This window comes from Papilio xuthus, unplaced genomic scaffold, assembly GCF_000836235.2.
Source record: "Papilio xuthus unplaced genomic scaffold, Pxut_1.1 DF824655.1, whole genome shotgun sequence".
Classification (NCBI taxonomy): domain Eukaryota; kingdom Metazoa; phylum Arthropoda; class Insecta; order Lepidoptera; family Papilionidae; genus Papilio; species Papilio xuthus.
The window spans coordinates 3,223,253-3,247,101 of NW_013533994.1; the positions used below are offsets into that span (position 1 = coordinate 3,223,253).

At 35.5% G+C, this 23,849-nt stretch overlaps 1 protein-coding gene across 1 annotated transcript in view; it reads left to right on the plus strand.

Annotated features, from left to right (window-relative positions):
- Positions 1–23,845, plus strand: part of Wnt6 (Wnt oncogene analog 6) — a 33,907-nt gene extending 10,062 nt beyond the window's left edge. The window contains exons 2-6 of the mRNA XM_013325836.1: positions 6,777–6,997; positions 22,518–22,624; positions 22,826–23,035; positions 23,257–23,397; positions 23,496–23,845. Of these exons, the coding sequence (XP_013181290.1) occupies positions 6,777–6,997; positions 22,518–22,624; positions 22,826–23,035; positions 23,257–23,397; positions 23,496–23,816 (1,000 nt within the window). The 3' untranslated portion in view covers positions 23,817–23,845. The remainder of the gene's footprint in view (positions 1–6,776; positions 6,998–22,517; positions 22,625–22,825; positions 23,036–23,256; positions 23,398–23,495) is intronic.
- Positions 23,846–23,849: the final 4 nt, after the last annotated feature.

Sequence of the window (23,849 nt, forward strand, 5' to 3'; positions counted from 1 at the left end):
GTCAATTTCAATGGCCACTAATGGTAGTAACACATCTCAAAACGCTTACGAAAGCGAAGAAAAACTTAACAATAAAGACGCGAACGTCTCAAACTCAATTCGAAACGACACAGTAAACACGGCAGAGGTCGGAGCCGGCATGAGCGTGCATGATGCGTCCACTAAAACCTTGTGACAACACCGCTCATCGTCACATAAACTTTTAAAAGTGTTTGCTCACTTATACTGTGACAGCGCGATCTAGTCTGGCGACCGTTGTTGACAGACGCGACCGGCCATTTTGTATCTGCGTTCGAATCGACGCCTATATCCATGGAGCAACGTCGAAAACGGGAGCGAGCAGTGAATACGTTTTACGCTAAACAAGTAATGGTAATGATGTTTACAGTTAAGTCGTCATGTGGTCGCTAATCGCGTCGAAGTCGCGCGTTAGCGCCTCGCCCGGTGTCCGCAAACAGCGTCATTCATTGTCACCCGCTCAATGAGGCTCCTTCCTCCTGCTACCTCCGCTCTCCTCGCTGTGTGCTCTCACGTTCCTCACAAATACAGGGGGTGGCCAAAACGGGGACTATGGTGTATATACAAGTACCTTCTTCTTCCAGATTCTATTTAGTCTTGAAGGTTCACTAACTTAAAAAAATCCGGTGTAACACAAGGCGAAACAATTCCTTTGCTAACTTATGCGATATCGTGTCATATCGTCTTTTCTAGATTTCGTTTTTGTATAATCGTTTGATGTAAATTCTTAAAAAGTAAATAAATATATCACTAGAAGTAAAAGAGTTACTAAAGGACCTCTCGTAATAATTATTATATTTTACTAAAATAAGATTCATCACTATACATCAGATCAAAAGAGTTCGAATTAAATCAGGATTTTTAATATTACATGGTGACAAAGAAACAATCAGCCACCTTTATTCGCCGAAAAAGCGACGCGACAACTAAGCATAAACGGAGGAGGAGACGCAAAGATAGCGAAATGTTTACTTTCTTTGTGTGTCCAGAATCAAATCCACTTACCCATCCCATCCTCATAGAAAAAAGGTGGTAAGGAAAAGGGGATTTAATCAGTTACAATGCATTTACCTTTTGTAAGTGATATAAATAAAGCATCATTTAGTTTAAACTAAATAACACTAGACATAAATATATATGAGTGGGCCAGTATATTGCAATTGTACTGTTGCCAAGTGTAACGTATTGTTGACATAGGTCAGGGACACTGGGACACTTCGCGTGCACTTTCGATGACAAATATAAATGTGACTTTTAAACAGTGTACTCAAAACAGATAAACTTTCAAAGAAATGTAGACAATAAATTGTTTTATTCAATTTCTTTTAAGGTATTTTTATCGTTTACTTGTTTATTAAACACGGGAATTAATAAGTAAATCATTATATATAATGTAACAACCATACATAAAAAAATAGTCAACAACAGTACCTAATACGATGACTAAAACATTAACATGTCGTTCGATTTTTTAAAGTTATGATTTTTTTTAAAACAAAACGTGGCGAAGACCTCTGTCCATAGACATCCGCAATTGCAGATGCGTTGCTTACCTCTAATCGACGGAGGACAGGATGCACAGAAAGATAATATTTCCCTTCCTTACATCCTCCTCTGTTAAATCCAAATTCCGCAGCAAAAATACGTGCATAAAATTTTTATCTATGTTTTTTAATAGATTTTATTCAGGTGTACGGACAACGACAACTCAATGTAAGGAAGCATCAAATCATTTCAAAATACTCCCGTCCATCGTTAAGGTGTTTCCTTTCTCGCTTAACCGACTTTCACACACATGGTGCTTTGAAGAATAATTAATTGACATACAACTTATCACAGCTAATTTATTCGTCTGGATGGACAGTAGTTTGTCGCCAGTTTGGCAAAATTCCATCGCAGTATTCATAGTAACATCGGCTTTATTGCTTATGTTCAAAGTTCCTTCTTGATCATGTCCAGTGTGTCGGGATTCTCTTAGATCACTGAAACGTTCCTGTCAGTAAGCTACAGTTAAATTGAAGCCAAAATAAACTGTACCTCTTCGTAACGTATTTCGTAATACACCGGATGCGATATGTAACAATAATTATTATGATAAACATTTGCTGTTACGTATTTTGTAAATCGAAGACTACATATGCTTTACCTTTATGACGAGACTTATTAACATATTAAAAATAATATATAGAATAAACAGTGTTTCCACAATTTTGTATCGTCGTTAATAATAAACATGACTATTTTCATCTAATAAACATGACTTTTTTTATTTAATAGTTTAATTTATATTTATTGAAATTACAATTAAATAATTAATAAAACATTACATCCAACAACACCCAACATAACACGTTGTTACTCAATTGATAAACTAGCTCTTACTAATATTATAAATGAAGATGTTTAAATGGATGGATGGATGTTTGTTACAAGGTATCGCCAGAACGGCTGCATGGATCTGGAACATAGTCTGAGAGAACACATAGGCTACAAATTAAGTTTTCTTTATTTAATTCTGCGTGGACAGAGTCACGGGCGACATCTGAAGAGACTGATGTTTCGGTTGAAAGGACGAATGTTCTCTTTTCAGTTGTCATCGCTGAATATGAATTTTTACAAAAAAAATCTTACATAAAACCATGTATTTTGTCAATAGCTTACTCTGATTGTTTCCGCGGTTCGGAATCGGAAAAGTATTTAGGCTTAAAGGAGCATAAAAAGCGCAATATAAATAGTTTGGCGGATGGTCCCTCAAGCAGGACACCATTTAAGGTAAGCAACATCACTGATAAAGATCTTTATAAGTTTTAGTTCAAGCATACTTGAGTCAAGGTAAGACGAAGTGAACCACATTGTTGTTTTATTGCTCAACATCGCGGCTTCATACAAAACGTTTTTTTTTTGTATTCTCTCCAAATTTGACTTCGACGTATTCAATAAATCGAATCGTAATTAATACTCACAATTTAAGTTCCTAAGGTCGGGTAACTGTACTCGTTACGATACGAAAAGAGTTCATTACTCCACATATTATTTCAGTGTAATTATTTTAATCTGTTACAGCGAAAATAAATGATATATTTACTATCTTACCAATATTATAAATGCGAATGTTTAGTTGGATGGGTGTTTGTCTGAAGGTATGTCCAGAACGGCTGGATCTTGCTGAAATTTGGCATAGTAGAGAATATAGTATGGAAGAATACATATTAAGTTATTTTTTTCTTTCGCACGTATGGAGTCGCAGGCGACAGTTAGTATTCTTAATTAGAATTGGTCTAATGAATATATTTGCATTGAACGAATTTTAATAATGGTTTACAATTACATATTTATAAGTAAAGTTCAGAATATTTTATTACCATAACATTCTTCGTAATGGCACAACACTAGCCTTACTAAAATGTCGACGTTTTTGTCTCCTCACTATTAATTCTGTCACTGGACTTTGTAACGAAAGCACGTCATTCGCGCCAAAGGATTCTAACTAATAATGCCTAAAAATATGATTGCTTTACAATCAGTTATCCTAAACCATGCGGAGCGGATCGTTAGTTATTTCTTGAAAAAAAAAAGATGAGTCAAATGAACAGCGAATTCCGGAGGTGCATTACGAAACAAACGCCGGTATTTCCTTGCAGTAAACATTGGCAGTGTTCGGGGGTTAATAAAATCATTTCATACGTTCGTTTCGCGCAACGCGGCCATGTTGTGGTCGTAATTTAAGAGCATCTTGACTTTTACTGTTGTACTCGGCTTTTTAATGTTGTAGTTAAACCGTGAAGGCCAATCACTAGATGATTTCATGAATTCAATACTTGTAGAAGATTTTTTTCTGTAAATTTCGATGTTATTTATGACGGCCGGGCTACATGCGGTTCCGCTATCAAATCGAACGATTTTAGCTACATAAATTACTCCTAAATTATGGATTAATAAATTTTATACAAAATTTACGCGTCTATTGAAAATGTTAACATAAGAATCATCTAATGGTAGGGCAGAGATAATCTATATTGGATAGTGATTTGTGAAGATATTAGCTGTCGCCCTAGACTCCGTCAGCGCGGAATTAAAAACAAACTAAGTTGTCTATGTGGTCTTCCAATGTTCTACATCCATGATAAATTTCAGCGAGATCCATGCAGCTGTTCCTTAGATACTTTCAAACAAACATCCATCCATCCATCTAAACATTCCCATCTATAATATTAGTAAGAAGTAAGATTACAATGATGAGATCGTCAGTTGCTCAGGAGTCAAGCCCTTGACTTGCAATCTGCAGGTCCTGGCTTCGAATTCCGCCATGTACCAATATGTTCGATTTCCGATTTGCATATGTGCATTTATCCGACGATCTTACGATAAAGGAAAACATCGTGAAGCAACCTACACATATCTGAGTAGAAATTCAAAGATATGTGTAAAGTCAATAAACCCGCACTTGGCTAGCGTGGTTGACTATGACCTAGTCACCCCTAACTTAGCTGATGATGATGAATATTACAATTATTACATTAATGGTTAAGTAACATTAACCGTAAGAATTTAAAGTGACCATATCATTAATGTTGCATGAAAATCCTTACATTTTTTATTAATTACATTATAATCATAAATCAAGTAAACTTCGACTCTCTCAATGAGTTATATAACATAAAAATTGGTTGGTAATTTTCTTATAAAATCAAGTTTTTACCGATTTACTGACAAGAGTAACAGCTGTTGTATAACCGGTGAAATTTTTATACTCGTATGAATCCTAAAGATTAATCGCCCTTGATAATAAAGGATATGCTATTATTAAGTTTATCTTAATACATTAACTTTATGTACAATCAGGGAATTTGGCGGTGTTCCACATTAAAAGCTGAAGTCGTTTGCACATTTTGCACTCGCCGATATGACGACAATAGAATGCAGCTTTAAAATGTGTCTGTACGAATAAAGGTTCGTCACTGGTACAGAGATAACTGTTTTTTTTTAATAATACGGTCATTTGCACAACTCACTGCGCCAAATAAAAGTACAAATTTATTAGTAATATAAATTAAAAATATAAAAAATAGACTAATCACTACAAATTAAGTTCTACAAAGCTTCCAGTGCTTACTTACCTTATTGGTTATTTGTAAGGGGCAGAGTTTGTTTTGTTGCAAGGAACAAGGCAATTTTTCTGAAAGTGGTACACCGCGAATTTCCGCGACTGTAGTTTATTTTATTATGAGATTGTAATGATGAATCATGGGATTATTACGCTTTTGTAGTTAGTAAAAGTTAAACATGTGTGTCAGTAAGACTACCAACCTTTCTGGAGAACGAACACTAGTGATGTCAAGTTACTTTGTCTAGATATAAATTTATCTTTGTCATTACTTTTCAGTTGGTTTCTAATCTACATAAGGATACACAACGGAAAGACTTTAATTTTGCTAGTTATTTAACAATGCCCTAAAGATGATTATTATGTAATCGAAAAGGTGTAATCTTAGAATCAAACGAGACCCAGTTCCCGGTAGTTCAGACAAAATCTAAATTTATTCGAAACTATCTTCGCACTCGATACTCTGACAATGAACTCTTATCGAGTAAACAATCGTTCAGTCAACGCGACCTGGCGCTCGTCTCTCGTCGCCTGCAACCGCCGCCGCCGTGGCCGATCGTAAATCGATATTTACCGGTTTCAAGTACAACACTAGTTTTAAGTGAGACGAATTTAACAACTGTTTCTGTAATTAGTAGGTTTAGACTGAAATCGATTAATTAAATATAAAATAGGAAAAAAATATACCTTATTTCATACCAATATTATAAATGCGAATGTTTAAATGTATGGATTGATGTTTATTTGCATTTATCTCCGAAATACACAACGGATTTTGATGAAATTTGGTACCCTTATAGAACATAGTCAGGAATAACACATAGGCTACTTATTATTTTTTACATCCGCGCGGAAAGAGTCGCGGGCTACAGCTAGTGTTTAACAAAAAGCAATAAATGACAACGTTAAAAAAGCAGAGTAAGTATATGATACAGTTACATTTTTTATGAAGTCTAATGGAGTACTGGACGACAATCTCGCCCAAGATGGCGATTGATCTAATTATTGAAGATACTCGACTAATAATAGCAAAAACAGCAAGCGAGAAAGCGGATCACCGACTATAAATCAACAATACCAAATAAGTTGAAGGTCTCTTGTACATTCGCAAAGCAAAGATTAAAGTTTTTTTTTATATAAAATTGTAAGTCGCATCTGTTCGGAAATATCGTTAGCGGCAGTTGATTTTTATCATTACCATGTTGTATTGCATTGTTGTAGGCTGGGCATACTACTTATAGTATCAGGTAATTGATTTGCTTGTCGCTTAATGATACATAATTATCTGTACTTAAATTTGTAATTTGTTAAGCAAAAACTTTAAGACGTTTTTTTCATTTATTAACTGAAGTCTTAAAATTACGATTGCTCAACTTTGGATGGAATATTTGTAACAGGCCTTAAAAGTAGGTCGTGTCTACTAGATGCGCAAATAAACAATTCAAGCCATATGAGTTAATCGATTTATTTCCTAGAAGGGTGTCTAGTAAGCATCATAACCACTCCAAGACTTTTCTCTTCCATCTGAGGACGCTAACTTGACAATAGCTAGGTCACCGTCCTATCTGAGTTTAATAGATTTAATTGTATTTATATGTTCATCGCAATGAATTTCTTTTTGGATGTTATATAATTGTTATTTCCTTGTTTCCAGGGCGTCCGGCAGCGCAGTGATTCTCGACCCGCGAATGGTTTGTAAGAAAAATCGCCGGACAAAAGGACGTTTGGCGCAAATTTGCAAAAACGAAACGGGTTTGTTGAAGGAAATCACGAAGGGCGTGACGCTCGGGGCGACGGAGTGCGCCTTCCAGTTCAGAAACCGACGGTGGAACTGCACCACACAGAGACGCAGCATGAGGAAAATATTATTGAGAGGTTAGTTTTCTTTATTTGACTGTCAGTTTGTTTATCTTGTCTGATTTGGAAGAAATATTGTTGCAAATGGGTGTCGTCTCATTATTTTTCGTAACTAATCAACGATATTTTTCTAAACATATCTTTTGAGTTTAAAGTTTATAGGAATTATTGCTTGATATTATTTGTTAATTTCTGTTATGCCATGGTCGAAATAAAAAAAATAAACAGAACATTTTATTATAAATAAATTTAAGCAATACATTAACATTTCAATAACATTGTTGATCACACATAAATCAAGCCAAAGTTAATTGGTTATAAAAAAAATTAATTTAATAATATAAAAAAAAATCGTCAACAAATTTTAGAAGGTAGGAGGCGAACTTTAGAATTGCCTTTACTCGAACATACCACCCGCTGCGTTAACCTTAATTTTCACCGTATACGCATAACAAATTATACGATATTACAACAAATATAAAAGCGTTGAGTCACGCAAGTTTGTTCTTTCGAATTATTTATTAAATCGAAAATTCTATTTACGAGCACTCAACACAAAAGTTCAACAATAAATAGATTTATCGAAATTGCCCCGATGAGTTCATCAACATTTAAGATATTGTAAAATGTGGGCAGGGGTTCGCTACCTGCCACCTTTATTAGTCCATGCACAAAAGAATCCAAAACGTGCTAAATCGTACAGATGGATATCGAAGCCTAATTCGATTAGCCCAAAAGAGTTGATTTTTATGCGACCGCTCGTTTATCTAAATGCACCGTTTATAGAGATGCGCATTGCGACAAATTATCGATATTTATATTTATAAAAACATATATTACTTTGAATACATTTGGCACAAAATTCAATATATATAAAAAGTGTTCTTTATTTTAATTTTCGTCAATTTAATGCTACCATTTTAAATAAGAATAAGAATAAATACATAGTGGTGTATACATCTTATTAATATTATAAATGCAAATGTTTGGATGGATGGATCAAACTGAAATTTAGCAGAGATGCAGAGCATAGTCCGGAAGAACACATAGGGTACTAATTAAGTTTTTTCTTTAATTCCGCGCGGACAGAGTCGCGGACAACAGCTAGTATATATATAAAGTAATGGGAATTTACAAAGTACAAAGTAAGTTGTCAATAGATATTTATTACATTTATTTATTTTAATAATAATAAATCAATAATATCCAAAAACTATTATACAAAAACCAATTATAATTAAAAAAAATCAATAAAGTACTAAACTTATTAAATTAATTAATAAATTTGGATCACTCGATATATCGATATTTTATCGAGTTGTTATCAGTTGGGGCAGCACTTAACGACTTAAGAACGACCGCAATATGTTTTCGAGATGCATTTATTTCAGATTCATTAATGTGAATTAAGTGGTATTTGTCAAAACGTTTGAAAGTACGAAAATATTTATAAACTTTTAAATATCTTTTTTTCGGTAACGTCTTCAATATTTCGTAGTAAATATACGAAAATATATATTTATATTCTTTATGTATTTTATTCGATGTCTCAGCATTTATTTTATGTCTTTAATTTTAGGTTATCGTTACCAATTTGGCCAGTGTTAACGTACATTACTTCAATATGTTATGACTCAATAACTAATATCTTATCTCAAGGTATTTGTGGATATTATGTTTATTAATATACAGTGAACTTTGCACTCATATATATATAAAACAAAGTCGTGGTAGTTACACTATATATAACTCAAGAACGGCTTTACCGATATGCCTGAAAATTGGTGAGGAGGTAGCTTAGAGCCAGGAGACGGATATAGGATACTATTTATTCATTTTTTTTATTTAACTTACCAATATTATAAATGCGAATGTTTAGATGGATGTGATGTGGATGGGTGGATGGGTGTTTGAAGATATCTCTAGAACGGCTGAACGGATCTCGATTAAATTTGTCACACGTATAGAAGAACATAGTTCGAAAGAACACATAGGCTACACTATTTAAGTTTTTTTTATAATATATATACACGCGGACGGAGTTGCGGGCGACAGCTAGTATATTAGTATAACAAGTATACGAAGATAGAAAAAATAATTTAAATTAGCTGGTTTTTACATGATTATTTCATAGTAGCTATTGCCCGCGACTCTGTCCTTGAGGATTTAAAAAAAAAACTATTTAGTAGTTCTTTTAAACTATGGATGTAAACCATGTCAAAATTCATTGAGATCCGTTGAGCTGTTCTCGAGATACCTTCTAACAAATTGCCATCCATCCATCCATGCATCTGTACATACATACATACAAACTTTCGCATTTATAATTAAGATAATAAATCTATTTCCGATATTACATAAAACCCGTGATAAAATAACGAAGCGTTGACAGTAAATGTAATAAAATTCATTGAACTTGTGACTAGAGTTAAAAAGTAAATATTTTTTATTAGTTAAGATAAGTAAAGTGAGATGTGAAGCTTAAAATTGAAGGTAGAATAAGAAATTAGGTTAAAAGCTTATAATTCGAGTGCATTGGGTGGCGCAGCGCGACGCCATACAAAACCGAATTAGTCCCCGACTTTTATCACACGGTGACAGGAATAAAACTTATACAGGATGTTTCTGAGTTAGTTGACTTTACAATTATTTTTTTTTAACTAGACAAGAAGGAATAAAAAATATTTAAATATGGAATACAAATTAATTAAAAGCAACATATGAATTTATTGAGGTCAAAATTTATTTAAGAAAACAGTTACCTAAATATACACATAATACTGAACCTCAATATGTAACGGCTACTTTTTAAATCTTCGCTTTTTATCTTATTTGTAAATTCAGACAAGTAATTCTTTTACAGAAATAATTAATCTCATTACTATATACATTTATTTTAATAAATAGTTTTTAAAAAATCTAAATTTTTATTAATAAAATAACATCCTGTATAATTCAAGTCATGAGAAAAAATAATCATCGTTAATTGGTCCCCTTCATTAGTAAGTCGGTGCATTCTTAACTTTGTTGTTTTTCGGTGTCAAATCTTTATCAATGAAAAAAGGTTTTCATTCTTATTTAAAGAGCCTTATCAAAAAGGTACTTACTGTCCAGTGATTTCTGGCCTTTGGTAATATTTCATTTAATGAGCTCTCGCACTTACCAAAAAGAACTAGAGAAACTAAATGCCTGTACAAATACTTCTTCTAAAGAGATTTAAAAACGAATTAAACTAATTATTCATAATACTGTTATAAATATAATCTTATTAAATTATTGAAACTTTCGTGAGAGTGAGCGACGGGCCGCGTCCGCGAAATAATACCAGTACCACTCATCCTGATGAAGGGCTCCCGATGGGCTCGAAACTAGTCGATGCCGCCACCGGACGAATATACGTGAGTGTTTAGCCGTTTTTATACCAGAAAATATAAAATTGGCATTCAAAATGTGCATTGTTTTGCACTTATGTAATTTTCTATAATATTTCCCAAATAAAAAAAAGAGCAGCTTAAAATCTTAGAAAAAAAAATTGGGGGAATTTTATAGTAGTATTAGAATGTGAAATTAAAAAACCGTAATTTAAAAATAAGTTCTCATAAACATAAGGTATCGATGTGTCCGTTATCAATTAAAACGCGAAGCATTAAAATCGATTCGAACAAAACGACTACATAAAACCCCGCAATCAAAGTCAGGGCTACGAGGTCGAGCCGTAAATAGCTCGACACCTTATCGGGCTAGACTGGACGCCGGTACCAATTTCCACTTATACAAAACAGCCTAATTAAGCTATAAACAAAGCCACAAACACGGGCTCCCAAAATATTGGGGTCTAAGGCCTTATACTAATCTCGGCGGGCCATTAAGTGTCGACAGGTCGCAGCGAGGGGTCTCCGGGGGCCCATAAAGATTACCACACGATAACCCGACTACTGCTGCATCGGGACCTCACACATGCTTCGAGATCCTCACATAAATACTCAAGAATGGCTTCATATCGACAAAAAACTCGGCGATAAATTTGGCGCCCCAAACACGTAAATGTTCTTAATTATAGTGTAATTTCCGGGGAGCATTCGGTTGTATCTAATCTTTTCACTCTTACGGCCGCTGTCCGGCCGCGTCGCCCGGTGCGGATAATACTCGTAACTCTGGCCGTATCGATTATTGCTTTGGGTTCAGCCACTTATAATACTTAAGTTTTCGGTACCTACATCTTAATAAGTATTTTAATATGTAAATTACTCGCAGCGAACTGACCTGGAAATTCGATACGGACGAGCTTTAATTTAAGGTTTCATGAGATAATGTTATGCTTTGCTAAACGTCGGAGTTTAATACGATATTGAGCTACTAAACGCTTTATGATATAGGAGAAACAGTCTTCACTAGGCAAAATATGAAGGAGGACACAAAAATCGGAATAAACATGAAAAAAAAAACTAACCAGATTAAATTATTTTAATTTTACTCAAACTATTCCAATCAATCCCTTCGAAATGCAGAAGCCTTTAAAAGTTAAGATTAATATTAGATTACGTTTTACAAAAACGGATTTTTAAGTTTCGTCGTTTTATTTATGTTTTCGAGGTCTGACAAATAATTTGCAGATCGCCAAATAAAGCCAGCCTACATATTTATAAGTGCTCGATATAGCGGATGTCAGGATGGCTTACCGGAATAAACAATGGCCGGCTTGAGTTATTTGAAAGTCAAACATCAAGACTGGCGAGGAGTAATCGACGTCTCAAGCACGAAATTGTTGGCGGAGGCGATATCTCGCTACCATCTCAGTGGAATATCCAAGAGATCGTCAATGCGTCTTTTAATTCAACCGTCTTGCTCCAACATATGCTTACATCTATAATTTGTTCTCGCTCACTACCGTCGTCTGTTTTTTTATTTTATTTCTTGAGGACAACCGGCCGTCTGTCCGTCACAGGGTGACAGGCGCGCGAGACGCTCCGTCCTCCAGCACTTATCACCGTCACTCACCTTTCCCCAATAGTAAATTAAGGGAAACGCTACATTGATATACGACAAAATCTTATATTACGAAACTTATGTTCACTGACTTAATTACCGAATAACTCGAATTTTTCGACGCAAGTGTTTATTGCATTCCATAGTCGAATAAAAAAGTTGTCTTCTCTATGGAATATTCTAGAAAATGTTGTTTCGAAATAACAACATATGTTTTTACTATTTTTAAATATTTGAAATTAATGCCACGAATACAGTTTAGTATCATTCACGATAATTTTGTACCCTGACAGTTATTTTGAATATTAGTCACCACATTAACTTATCATATAGATTAAGTATAAATTAAGATTAAGTACTAATCTTACTTCTAACAAATATTATAAATTCGAATGTTCAGATGGATGGATGGTTGTTTGTTTCATGATATCTCCAGAACTGCTCAACGGATCTCGAAGAAATTTGGCATAGATGTAGAACATAGTCTGGAAGAACACATAGGCTATTAATTAAGTTTTCTTTAAATCTGTGGGGGACGGAGTCGCGGGCGACAGCTAGTATCTCATTGATTCTGACTAGCTTAAAGACTCCAGTACACCAGACAAACGTTGTGTCTTGATAAACAGTTGTCAGTCCTGTAATACTTATATAGGCAAGGTCGCTGTAACGGCTTTAAATCTTATTCACTTTTTGTACAGAAACCAATCTTCTACAGTTACAAGAAAAATAATTATTGTACCGTGTCCAGTGTAGCTGGATTCAGTTTTTCGTTGGGTAATAAATGAAATTAAGGTAACATTTAACTTCTTCCATGGCTTGTGGAATGCGCTTACTCGGTAGCATTGCTGTGGCTAATTGTACTGCTAAAGCAACGGATAATTATCAATACTTTTGGAATAATTGATTTGCTTTGGATTGCATTTGTTTTTTTTTTCACCTAATTAAGCTTCGATGACAGCGATCATCTTGAATTTGTTTTCGGCACTAATTGATATAAAAGGTCCTGACCAAATGTGATGTACTCCTTTGTTTTTTGTCATACGTAAAAACTGTGTCATGTTTTAATTTTTAATGTTTCGATGTTATACATACATACATATTTGTATGTTTTATTAATTTGGGTTAAGTTGGGCAAAAGGTATCAAAAGGTTGTAAATGTATTGTCCACACGACATACTCAAAATTAGTAATTATAGCTTCCAATTTCAGATTTAATTCAAAATGTTTTTTCTAATTTGTTCTATTTATTTTCCAACTACGTGTCCCGTAGTCTTTAAATTGCTTAGCATTTTACTACAAAAAATGTGTACACCAAAAGTGACCGTATGACTTATGATGGAGAGACAGTGTAGTAGTCGCGTCGAGCCTACAATGCAGTAGGCTAATTATTCTCATTTAATAAAAACGTCTCATTCAAATTAGCCATCGGACGTACGTTGAATAAAGTATTCGCGTTTTGTACGCGGCTGAATGACGCTCGGCCTCTTCCGGTGGGTGGCTGCTGTCACAACACGCATACGCGTCGCGGACCGCACTCCGCACTCCGCACCGCGCGCATAATGAGACGTTTACTCGCATTAGCTAAAGAAATTGACAAGTGAACAATAGCAGCCCGAGGCCAAATAAAAGAACGAACGCGAAAACGACAGAAAGAGCCGGACAGTGTCGTATCGTATTACCCGACGTAAAATATCTGGGGGAACGGAATGAGAAACGATCCTTCCATTTAAATACGGCCGAGGGACGGGAGAGAGTTCGCGTGCGTTCGGTAGCGTGAGAATGCGCTTTATTCGGGCGGCGACAGCACGTCCCGCGCGGCAAGTCCCGGGATGTCGATAAATCAGGAGCACGGCAGCAACGAGACACTCATATATCGGCCACGGGGTCCACAATGGCCCCGCGCTGACACCGTCACACTGACGCAATTGGTCGCATACGCCGTGCCTCGTCCGCCGTCCACCGCCGTCACTGTTGACGGCCCTGACAACGTTACGAGTCGTGCAATGCATACCAGGGGTACAAAACTTTAAAGGCACTAATTACCCTTATCTGAATATTCGTACTATTGAAAGTTACAGAAAATATTTTAACTTTGATTAGAACAGGTGGACATCTGCTAGATAAATTAGAAAACGTTTAAGGAAATGAGGAACGAAAAAGTAAAAACTCATAGTTGTCGCTCTTTAAGCGGATGTTTACCACAGAAATGTAATATATTGCTTGAATTACATTCACTTTATGAGGTGTATTCATAATTCTGGTATTAGTGAATAACTACTTAATTAGCGGATCTACAGCATTAATTCACGAGGTATTTCATCCGATTGAAATTGCTTAAGTGGTTCGTGATCTCTGACCGTGTCCATACTTCATAGTGAGTCCGCAACACCGCATTTATTGCGCTAAATATTTGAATTAATCGTACGAGATAAACGTTCGTATTCGTCGCAGCATTCCGTAGCGGTCGCGTTGACAGCGGGATGTATTGTCCTCGCATTAAACTGATCCAAGTTTAAAGAAGTCATTTCTCCTCTTTTTGCGCAACTTCGCTTATTCAACTTGTATAATTTAATATACTGCTTTGATGCATTTAATTTATAGTTATCAATAGGTTTTACGTATCGCAAAAGAAGGTTTGAATTCTCAGAAGTTTGTAATATATTTTCCTTACCTCATAAAGTTCTTTATAAGGGAAACTTAAGCCTAAGAAAAGAAAACGGTTTGGATGTAGATCAGGAAAGATGAGGAATAAGCGAAAATAGTATCTACCCCCTACTTTTAATCGTAATTCGATTTGACTATAAAATATTAATATTTTAATTTTCTGACATGACAAATAGAGGCATATAATCCATATTCGCAATATGAACTCTGACATCTGGATTCCTACACGTACCTCATCCCCATTCCTTATACGAGTGAATGATGTCCCGCTTGCCAAGTATCAAGTGTCCCGCGAATTCGTGTCTCATAAACATACGTGTCTCTCAAATACACGTGCCTCATTCGCCTACGTAACTTCACACACTCGTATAAATATAATAACTTGTTAAGATGAGTTACAATGGCTTGATCATTACACTATTGCTATCCTTGTTTTTTGAAAGGGAATGAAAGTGATAGCAATAATATTGTCACACTGGGTAACAGTGGAGATTCATGGTTACAATTTTCTTAATAAAGTATTTTTTACGCGATAGTTTTGGGTTATGTTGGATTAAATTTCTATAATTTGCTAGCTGTCGCCCGCGACGCCGTCCGCGCGGGATGAAAAATAGATGTTGGCCGATTCTCAGACCTACTCAATAAGCTCACAAAATTTCATGAGAATCGGTCAATACGTTTCGGAAGAGTATGGGATCGAAAATTGTGACACGACAATTTTATATATAAGATGAATCGCTTAGTGTTCATTTATATTGATTTAAGTAAGAATGTTAGTTTTTTTGACTAATGTAGTTTGTAATATTTCAAGATATAAGCATAAGTTGAATAAAATTAATCATTGTGTATTAGTTTAAGCGATTTAATTTTTAAAACTTAAATTACATTTAAAAGGAATATTAAAGTCTCTGTTCTTTCAATATAATATGCAAAATTAAAGCTTTGTCGATGTATTTAAAGTTCCAATTTAATTTGCCTTTCTAATTTGCTTATTGTTTTTGATTTGATTAATAAAATATATTCTGTATATTATTACAACAAAAAAAAAGTTTTTTTTGTTGTTTTTCAAACTTGTATGTTCGATTCCAAAATCTAATTTACATAGTTAATTAATTTAATTATCATTTCACATCTAATTTAATAGTGTTAAGTGTCAAACGCGCGTGTTAATTTCGCATGCATTTTTTTTAAACATTTATCGAACTCGCAAAAAAGAGGTTTTAATGAACATAATTTCATTTAATTAGTAGTCGAACATATTTTTTCCTTTTTAAATTTCGACCATGTAACAGTTTAATTGCCTAGTTCTCAACATTTTTACACACACTAAGTTAATATATTATTTATAAAAATAACAACTTCCTTCTTTTTAGTGATATAAATATACTATTTAAATATAATTTTATGACAAAAAATTATTTGACATTCAAAGATCTACATTAAACCATCAAGCCTATTGTGTCAATGACCCGTACATAATTCATTGAATTTCATTTCGATGGCTTAACTTGAAACTTAATTCTGCTACACTAACCGTTCGTTTCTGAGACCAAAATATCAGTATAAAACAGAGTTAATAATATATTATAGGAGCGTCGGTGGCTCAGTGGTCAAGCACTTGACTTGCAATCTGCAGGTCCTGGGTTCGAATCCCGCCATGTACCAATGTGTTGTTCGATTTCCGATTTACATATGTACATTTATCCGACGTTCTTACGGTGAAGGAAAACATCGTGATGCAACCTGCACATATCTGAGAAGTAATTCAAAGATGTGTGTGAAGTCAACCAACCCGCACTTGGCCAGCGTGGTTGACTATGGGCTAATCAACCCTAACTTGGGGTAGGCTCCGAGTCCCTCGATGGCGACGTATAGTGAGCTGATGATGATGATGAATAATATATTTTAAATGGGAAACCTGGTCTCAGAAACCCACTGTAAACTACTTTATTACACTACATTATGAAAGTCGTAAGTTATTTATCGTATATTTTTCTTTTTTACGAACTATGTTATTTTTTCCTGGAAAAAGTCCCTAAAGTATTTTACACAGCAAAAGAAAAGTAATAAAATAAAAGTGATAGTCTTGTGGTCTCACATTTTTTTAAACTCCACATTATTAGTCGATTAAAAACTCAATATTTTCAACATTTATCTAAAGAAAAACTTAATATTTTGTGAAGAATAAGAACAGTTAAGTGTGAGTTTCTAAGACGAAAATCCCAGTTTTAAGTAAATACTCATCTCTGTTTTTATCAAACTTAATGACTGAGATTACGATATGTTTTATACAGAGATTTTATGTCAGAAATCTACCGTAAGAGAGGTCTTAAAGATTATCAGATGATATTGGTGTGACGTAGCATTTATATCAAATCTAACATTCCTGAATTGTTGCTTGAACGGTTAATTTAAAGTCGGCTCAGACGAGCGAACGCGACTGCGATCCGTATCGCATAAGCGAGTTTCAGTTTATCAGTTTCTAGCGAGAACGTCCGCCCGATTCATGTTGTGGTCCAAAATCTACATCTTACAATTCAGTTACGTTTTGTTACTAAATTTATACTACACTAGTTGTCGCCCGCGACTCCACCCACGCGGAATTAAAGAACTTAATGATATGTGTTCTTCCAGATTATGTTCTAAATCTGTGCCAAATTTCAACAAGATTCGTTAAGCCGTTCCGAAGATACCTTCAAACAAATATACATACATCCAAAGATTCGCATTTATCATCTTATATATAAAATTCTCGTGTCACAATTTTCGTTCCCATACTCCTCCGAAACGGCTTGACCGATTCTCATGAAATTTTCTGAGCATATTGAGTAGGTCTGAGAATCGGCTACTATCTTTTTTATAATCCCGCGCGGACGGAGTCGCGGGCGACAGCTAGTATTAGTATAAAGTACGATGTAGTGGCAATGTAACAAAAGACTCTAATATTGCATTATAGTGCACATTTTTGAATTTCATCCTGTAAAATTTGATTGTTATAATATAAGGTGGCAAAAGAGCAAGCGGCCAACTAGATTCATAAAAATAGCGAAGCGAACGCTGCCCAATGAGGTAATGCCAATATAATCAACGGAGGAGAGGACGCATAAATACCTTATTATATGCTTTTAAACTCGTATCGCTTATGCCTTGAAATGAAATCTTATAAATAAAATTAAAATTGCAAAATCTTCAACAATTTCACATATGGTCAGCGTTCGAGATGATCTCTGAACGTCGCGGCGTCTTATCGCGTCAATTTGACGCTTCACGGAGCGTTCGCACTACGCTTTGTATCGAAATAATTTATGTCGCCACCGCACTTGATTAATGTTCTAATAACTCATATGTTCTGTGCCGGGAATATTAAATTATATAATTCTCGATCTCTCGAAATCTCAATACTCGAATGAAATAAGAAATATAGATATAAAAGACTTAAGATTAAAATTAACTCGTGATAAAGAATTTCCTTTTCAAATTCCACATCAAACCAAGAAAATCTGCGAACATATTATGTATAAAATATTTAAAGATATTTAAAATGTTATAAAATAAAACTGGTAATGTCCACTTTTGTTTAAATGGCACGAGTTAAAGGACAAACAATTCCCATGTACCTATTAAAAGGTGTGCTCTCGATGTTGCCAGTCTAGTTGTTGCAACAGCTAACAGCTGATCGGTAATGACATTTCCGACAAGAACTGGTTCTAAGGTTGCTCCTACTATTCTTTAAGTAGGCACTCGCGGGAGGCCACCTTCAATTATCCAGTTCGAGAAAACCCCGACAGCATTTTCATGAGTTCCCCGCACGCGCTCCCATGATTGATTGGGTGTGAACAGAAACGACTTCAAAGTATTTTGTGAGCGCAAAAACACGAACCTCAGGACGCATTATGGAAGCCATACGGCTTACAAGTGTGAATCGATTTGATTCCATCGGTTTTATTGATCGATTGAAAATTTCGATGAATTATTCAGTGGACACGATCGTCAACATACCGCAGTCGCTCGTGGCATTACGAAACAAAAAGCGTTTGCCATGAGCCCCTAAAATGATCGGCCGAGGACGTCGTGGGAAGTGGCCGCATGCCGGATTCGTATCGTTCCGAGTGGAATGGGAAAAAATACTAAAGTTCGGTGATGAGAACGTCATGTCGCTCGTTTCCGACGACATATTTGCGAGTCGGAGCCGAGTTTTGTGGTAATTACAGCGCATAACGCGAGCGGAATGCCCCGCTCTGAGCGCGCCGCCATCGCCACGGATTTATAATGACGGCGGAGTGTCGCGGCCGCGCCGGCCGCCGCCCTATCGACGGCCCGCCGCGCGCCGGGAAAAAGCGCGGCGTGCGAGGAATCCGCGCGGGGCGGACGTGTTCCCATGCCTCCCTGCTCCGCACTCCGCACCCCGCGCACTCCGACTCGCCACTTTTTTACCCCTAAACGACTAGCAAAATATCTCGAAATTGACATTCCTTTCATAATTCCAACCGAGGACGCATCCTTGTATTCTCTGCTCTCTTGCAAAATTTAATCGCTGTCTGATAAAAATGCCTACATGTATTGCGGACGAGGAGCGGTGACGCGGTGTAATTACCGGCTGAATTCTGCGTCGGATGTGTGTGCACTCTCGCTTTTTTGTCGCACGTCAATTATATAAATTGTTTGTGCAATAAATTTCCCTGTATCTCCTCGGACGGGTGGCGGAATGCGAGGACGATACGGCGTCGTCGCGCGGCACACGGGCCCAATTAGCATGGGATCGATCGAGCGCCCGATTCGATCTCCTGTCTTCTGCCCCGCATTGCGTAAGAGTCGCGGTTATCTAATCTGCACTTAATGAATGCCTCCGTACTATCGCCCAGCCGAGTTAACCTCTAGAATGTGCTTGTGATATCGAACAACTGCTTGAATTTAAATCTTGACAAGAATTTAGAATTATACTCACATTATTTACATTTGATATTAAGAATTACAAAGCATTCGTCAGAATAATCTAAATCGGATCGGACAAAAACATTTACTGCTTGCTTTGACATGGATTTATGCCTATATAATCGCTTAGCATTAGCATTCGTTGTCAAAGTATTTGCATGTTAATCTAGTGATAGGTCGAGTATATAAGCGTGCATGCAATTACAGCGATCGACGGAGCGGGACGGACGCGCTCGAGGCAATTGACACAATCGATGTGGAGTGACCAACACGGAGAGACCGACATAGAGTGACCGACACATAGTGACCGACTCATTGCACTATGGACGTTTGATCTCTCTAATAACTCTGTTCAATCATCTACCTATACATATACGATAAACCAGTCAATCTAAACTTCGAGAAAAGTGGCCAACCTCTCACTATTTGCGCTTGATATCATGTAGTATCTTGTATAACGTAATGACATTTAGCGCGTAATTTTACACTTCAATTTTAATTTTCACTTTGGCATCTTTAATACATTTCTGTATGAAAAATAGTGTCAGAAATACTAACGTTTTTGCATCCTTGTAAATTAAGGAGGTCAATTTAACCTACTGAGTTTTGAGACTTAGGTTTACACTTTGTCTATGTGAACATTGATAAATTAATTTTAAATTATAACAAAATCTTTTTAACATTGTAAAAAAGATCTGGGTGAGTGTAATACACGTAATACGTGTAATAATCGTCGTTGAACACCTCGGTGTTCCCGCTGTTCGTTTGCCCCCTTCTGTTATAAAATAAAATTCAAAATGTCAAAGGCACTCTTCAAAAACCTGCTGCCTTAGTTAAAATTGTCAGTCATTTAAATTCTATCCAGTCCCTGAAGAATAATTGAATACATCAAAATTTCTTTATAGAACAATTCTCTTACGTTTCTCTCCCTCAATCATAAGCGAGCTCAATAGAAAATGGACGGTTTGGATCTCCAACGATCTTTCACAATTTTCGTTAACTGTCTATTTGAAGAATTGCAAAAAGCGAAAAGTGTCGCCGAAAACACTAACAGAACAATAAAACCAACGAGCCAATCCCCTAAAAAACGTTTAAAGTTTAAATTTTGAAACAATAAAGTTTGTCTATAATCCGCATAAATATTAATCTAAAATTAGTCTATCAGTAATAAAGTTAACTATTCTAAACTTACGTAAAGACCCATTCAAAACATTCTTAATAGAACAAATTAGCAAAACAATTTCCAACGCTGACCATTAAATAAATTCTTCTCATCGACCAGATCTTTATACCAATAAGCTAAAATAGAAGAAATAACTTAAAAGCTATAACGTTACGTAAAACCAATCAAACGGTTGTAAATCAAAGCAAAGAAAGCACGCCTATCAAAGAGCTAAATCAAGTTTATACGAAACTAATCCCCGAGCAATATAATTGAAAGCCATCAATATGAAGTCATCGACCTAAACAAAAACAGAGTCCATTCAGTTGATGTCCGGCGCATATTCAGTAGATGACTGGCGCAGCAATTTTCAAATTATTCATGCCGTCTGAATATTCATCCAACATCGTTTGACCTGCCATTAATTGTTATAGCCAGGTGCCGGTGTTCGATTCATTGACGCCAACGCTCGAACAACTATTATTGCTGAATTACAGCTTGTTAAAATATAACTACAAGTACTAGATTTAACGATTCTTTGTCTTTGCTGTTTTAACTTGATAAACTTGTATTTTGTTTTCAATTTTACCTAACATTAGCACGACATCTTTATGATTTTTTGTTTTATTAACTTTTACATATGACACAATAGAACCCATTTTTAAATTGTTTACATTTGATTATGTTTTTTAATTGTACGTAGTCTCAAATAAATTCGTTGTTTACGATTTTAATTGGAGTTTTTTGTTTATAAATTATTCATTTAATTCCCCTAAATTCACATTAATGATGTTTCAATGTTTACATTTCTTCTGATCTCGTTTGTTTTGTATTTCTATCGTTATTTTTCTTAATTAGGTATCGTGTTCAGTTTTCTTAGGCCAGGTGTATAAGTCAAATTTTTTGCAACTCTAATTTTGACGATTTAAACATTTAATTTGGTTCGCTTGTTCATATTCATTATTTAGGTTCGACGAACCAGACGGCCGTGTCTCACGCCTAAATGTTTTATGGATGGAACCTTCGATTCGTAAAGCTCATCGATGTTTATTACAAGAGTCGTGTGAATATTGATTTTTGGGTCAACAGCTTCACTTTGTATCATTGTGTAGGCGCTTTATGTGTCGTCTTTTGCATTTTATTTCTATACCCCGAGGCGTACCAATGACCACTTGGAATACACAATCAAACTATTTATTACGTGTTAAATTGCATGTGACATAACAACACTTGTCTTGAGAAATAAAACTGTGGTATTTCTACCTTATAAAACTGAATCATTTAGAATCAATTTAAATGCTTGTCGCGTTTGTAGTCTTTGCACAACGCTTAACTTATTATTCGTCATGAAAATTTATATTATTGCTATTTTCAACGAGATTTTACCACTTCAAATGCTGTTGAAATGAGTGAATTTAAAATTGATTTCGTGTTTAGAATACCTTTAATAAATCTAAGACATTTCTAGGTAAATAAATACAATTTCTCAACAAACGTAAGCTTAACTTTGCCGTGCCTTTAATTCAAAATGTTATAAACACCATACTGTATCTAATTTACACCTTAAAAATATTGAAATTATTAGTGTATTGGCTTGGTTGGTAACCATTTTATTACCTTAAATGTCCAATAGACTAAACAATAATATCAAGTGTACAGTGCGAGTCTACACAATCTTTATTGTTCCTAATCGTTGTTTACTCTTCTTACTATACTATATATTTAGGTAAGGCATAAATCTATTTTTCAAGCTGTGAAAATCTCCTTTCTTTACTTTAAATATTTTCGTACCAGATACTCGAGAAACGGGCTTCGTGAACGCGATCACCGCCGCTGGGGTGACATACGCCATCACACGAGCCTGCACTGCGGGAGCCTTGTTAGAGTGCTCTTGTGAAAAGGTACAGATATCTTCTATGATATTAGAAGGGATAAGAACCTCCTGTTGCGCTGGCTACTTTCCTTTTTAAAACAAAAGCTAATACTAAAGCACACCCACTAGTATTTGCTTTACGGTACTTCATTGGTTTTTTTACACAGATTTCGTTGAAATTTTAGCAGTGGTATGTTCGTATAAAATAATAACTTAACACATTTTTCAGGAAGTACCCAAACCACGTCGCGGAAAGGTTACGCAGGTACCCATTCCTCCTTCCCCAGTGGAAACGGAGCGGTGGCAATGGGGAGGCTGCAGTGATAACATACGCTTTGGCCTGACTAAGTCCAGGGAATTTATGGACAGTCGTTACAAGAAACGAAGTGATAACATAAAGACTTTAATAAAACTCCACAACCATAACGCTGGGAGGTTGGTTAGTAACTATTTGTTTACTTAACGTAAAATCTGTAAATTGCATCATCTCTGAGTTGTTAAATAAACTAGTTTTTTTTTTAATTTTGGGAATATTGATTATTTAGTAATCAAAGTACGTTAAACACTTACTCAATATCGGAATCAATACTACACTGATAACTTAAGTTCAATCACTTTTTGATAAAAATTTCGTTGATGTTAACATTGTTTTGTTTCCAGGCGATCAAAAATAACATGAGGGTAGAATGCAAATGTCATGGACTGTCAGGTTCATGTACTCTCCGAACCTGCTGGTGGAGAATGCCAGCTTTTAGGGAAATCGGTAATCGACTCCGTGACAGATTTGAAGGAGCTTCAAAGGTACGTTGATAACAAGAATCAAATGATGTACTTTATACAGTGAACATTTATTATGTACATGTCAATACTTTTTGTGATATTATTTATTTCTTTCACAGGTAATATCGAACAACAATGGGGAAGGTTTTATGCCAGAGAGTCCCAACCTAAAGAGTCCTGGCAAGAAAGATATAATTTACTCCGAGGAATCGCCAGATTTTTGTACACCTAATATGAAGACTGGATCTTTAGGTACAGAAGGTCGTCAATGCAACATCAGTTCTGCCGGAACGGACAGTTGTGACCAACTTTGTTGCAGGCGAGGATACAAACAAACTACAATCAAAGAGTCAGAAAACTGTAATTGCCAATTTAAATGGTGCTGCGAAGTAATTTGTCAAACTTGTTACATTAAGCGAGATATACAAACGTGTCTATAATGTGATAGATTATATTTGGTTATTATTAAACAT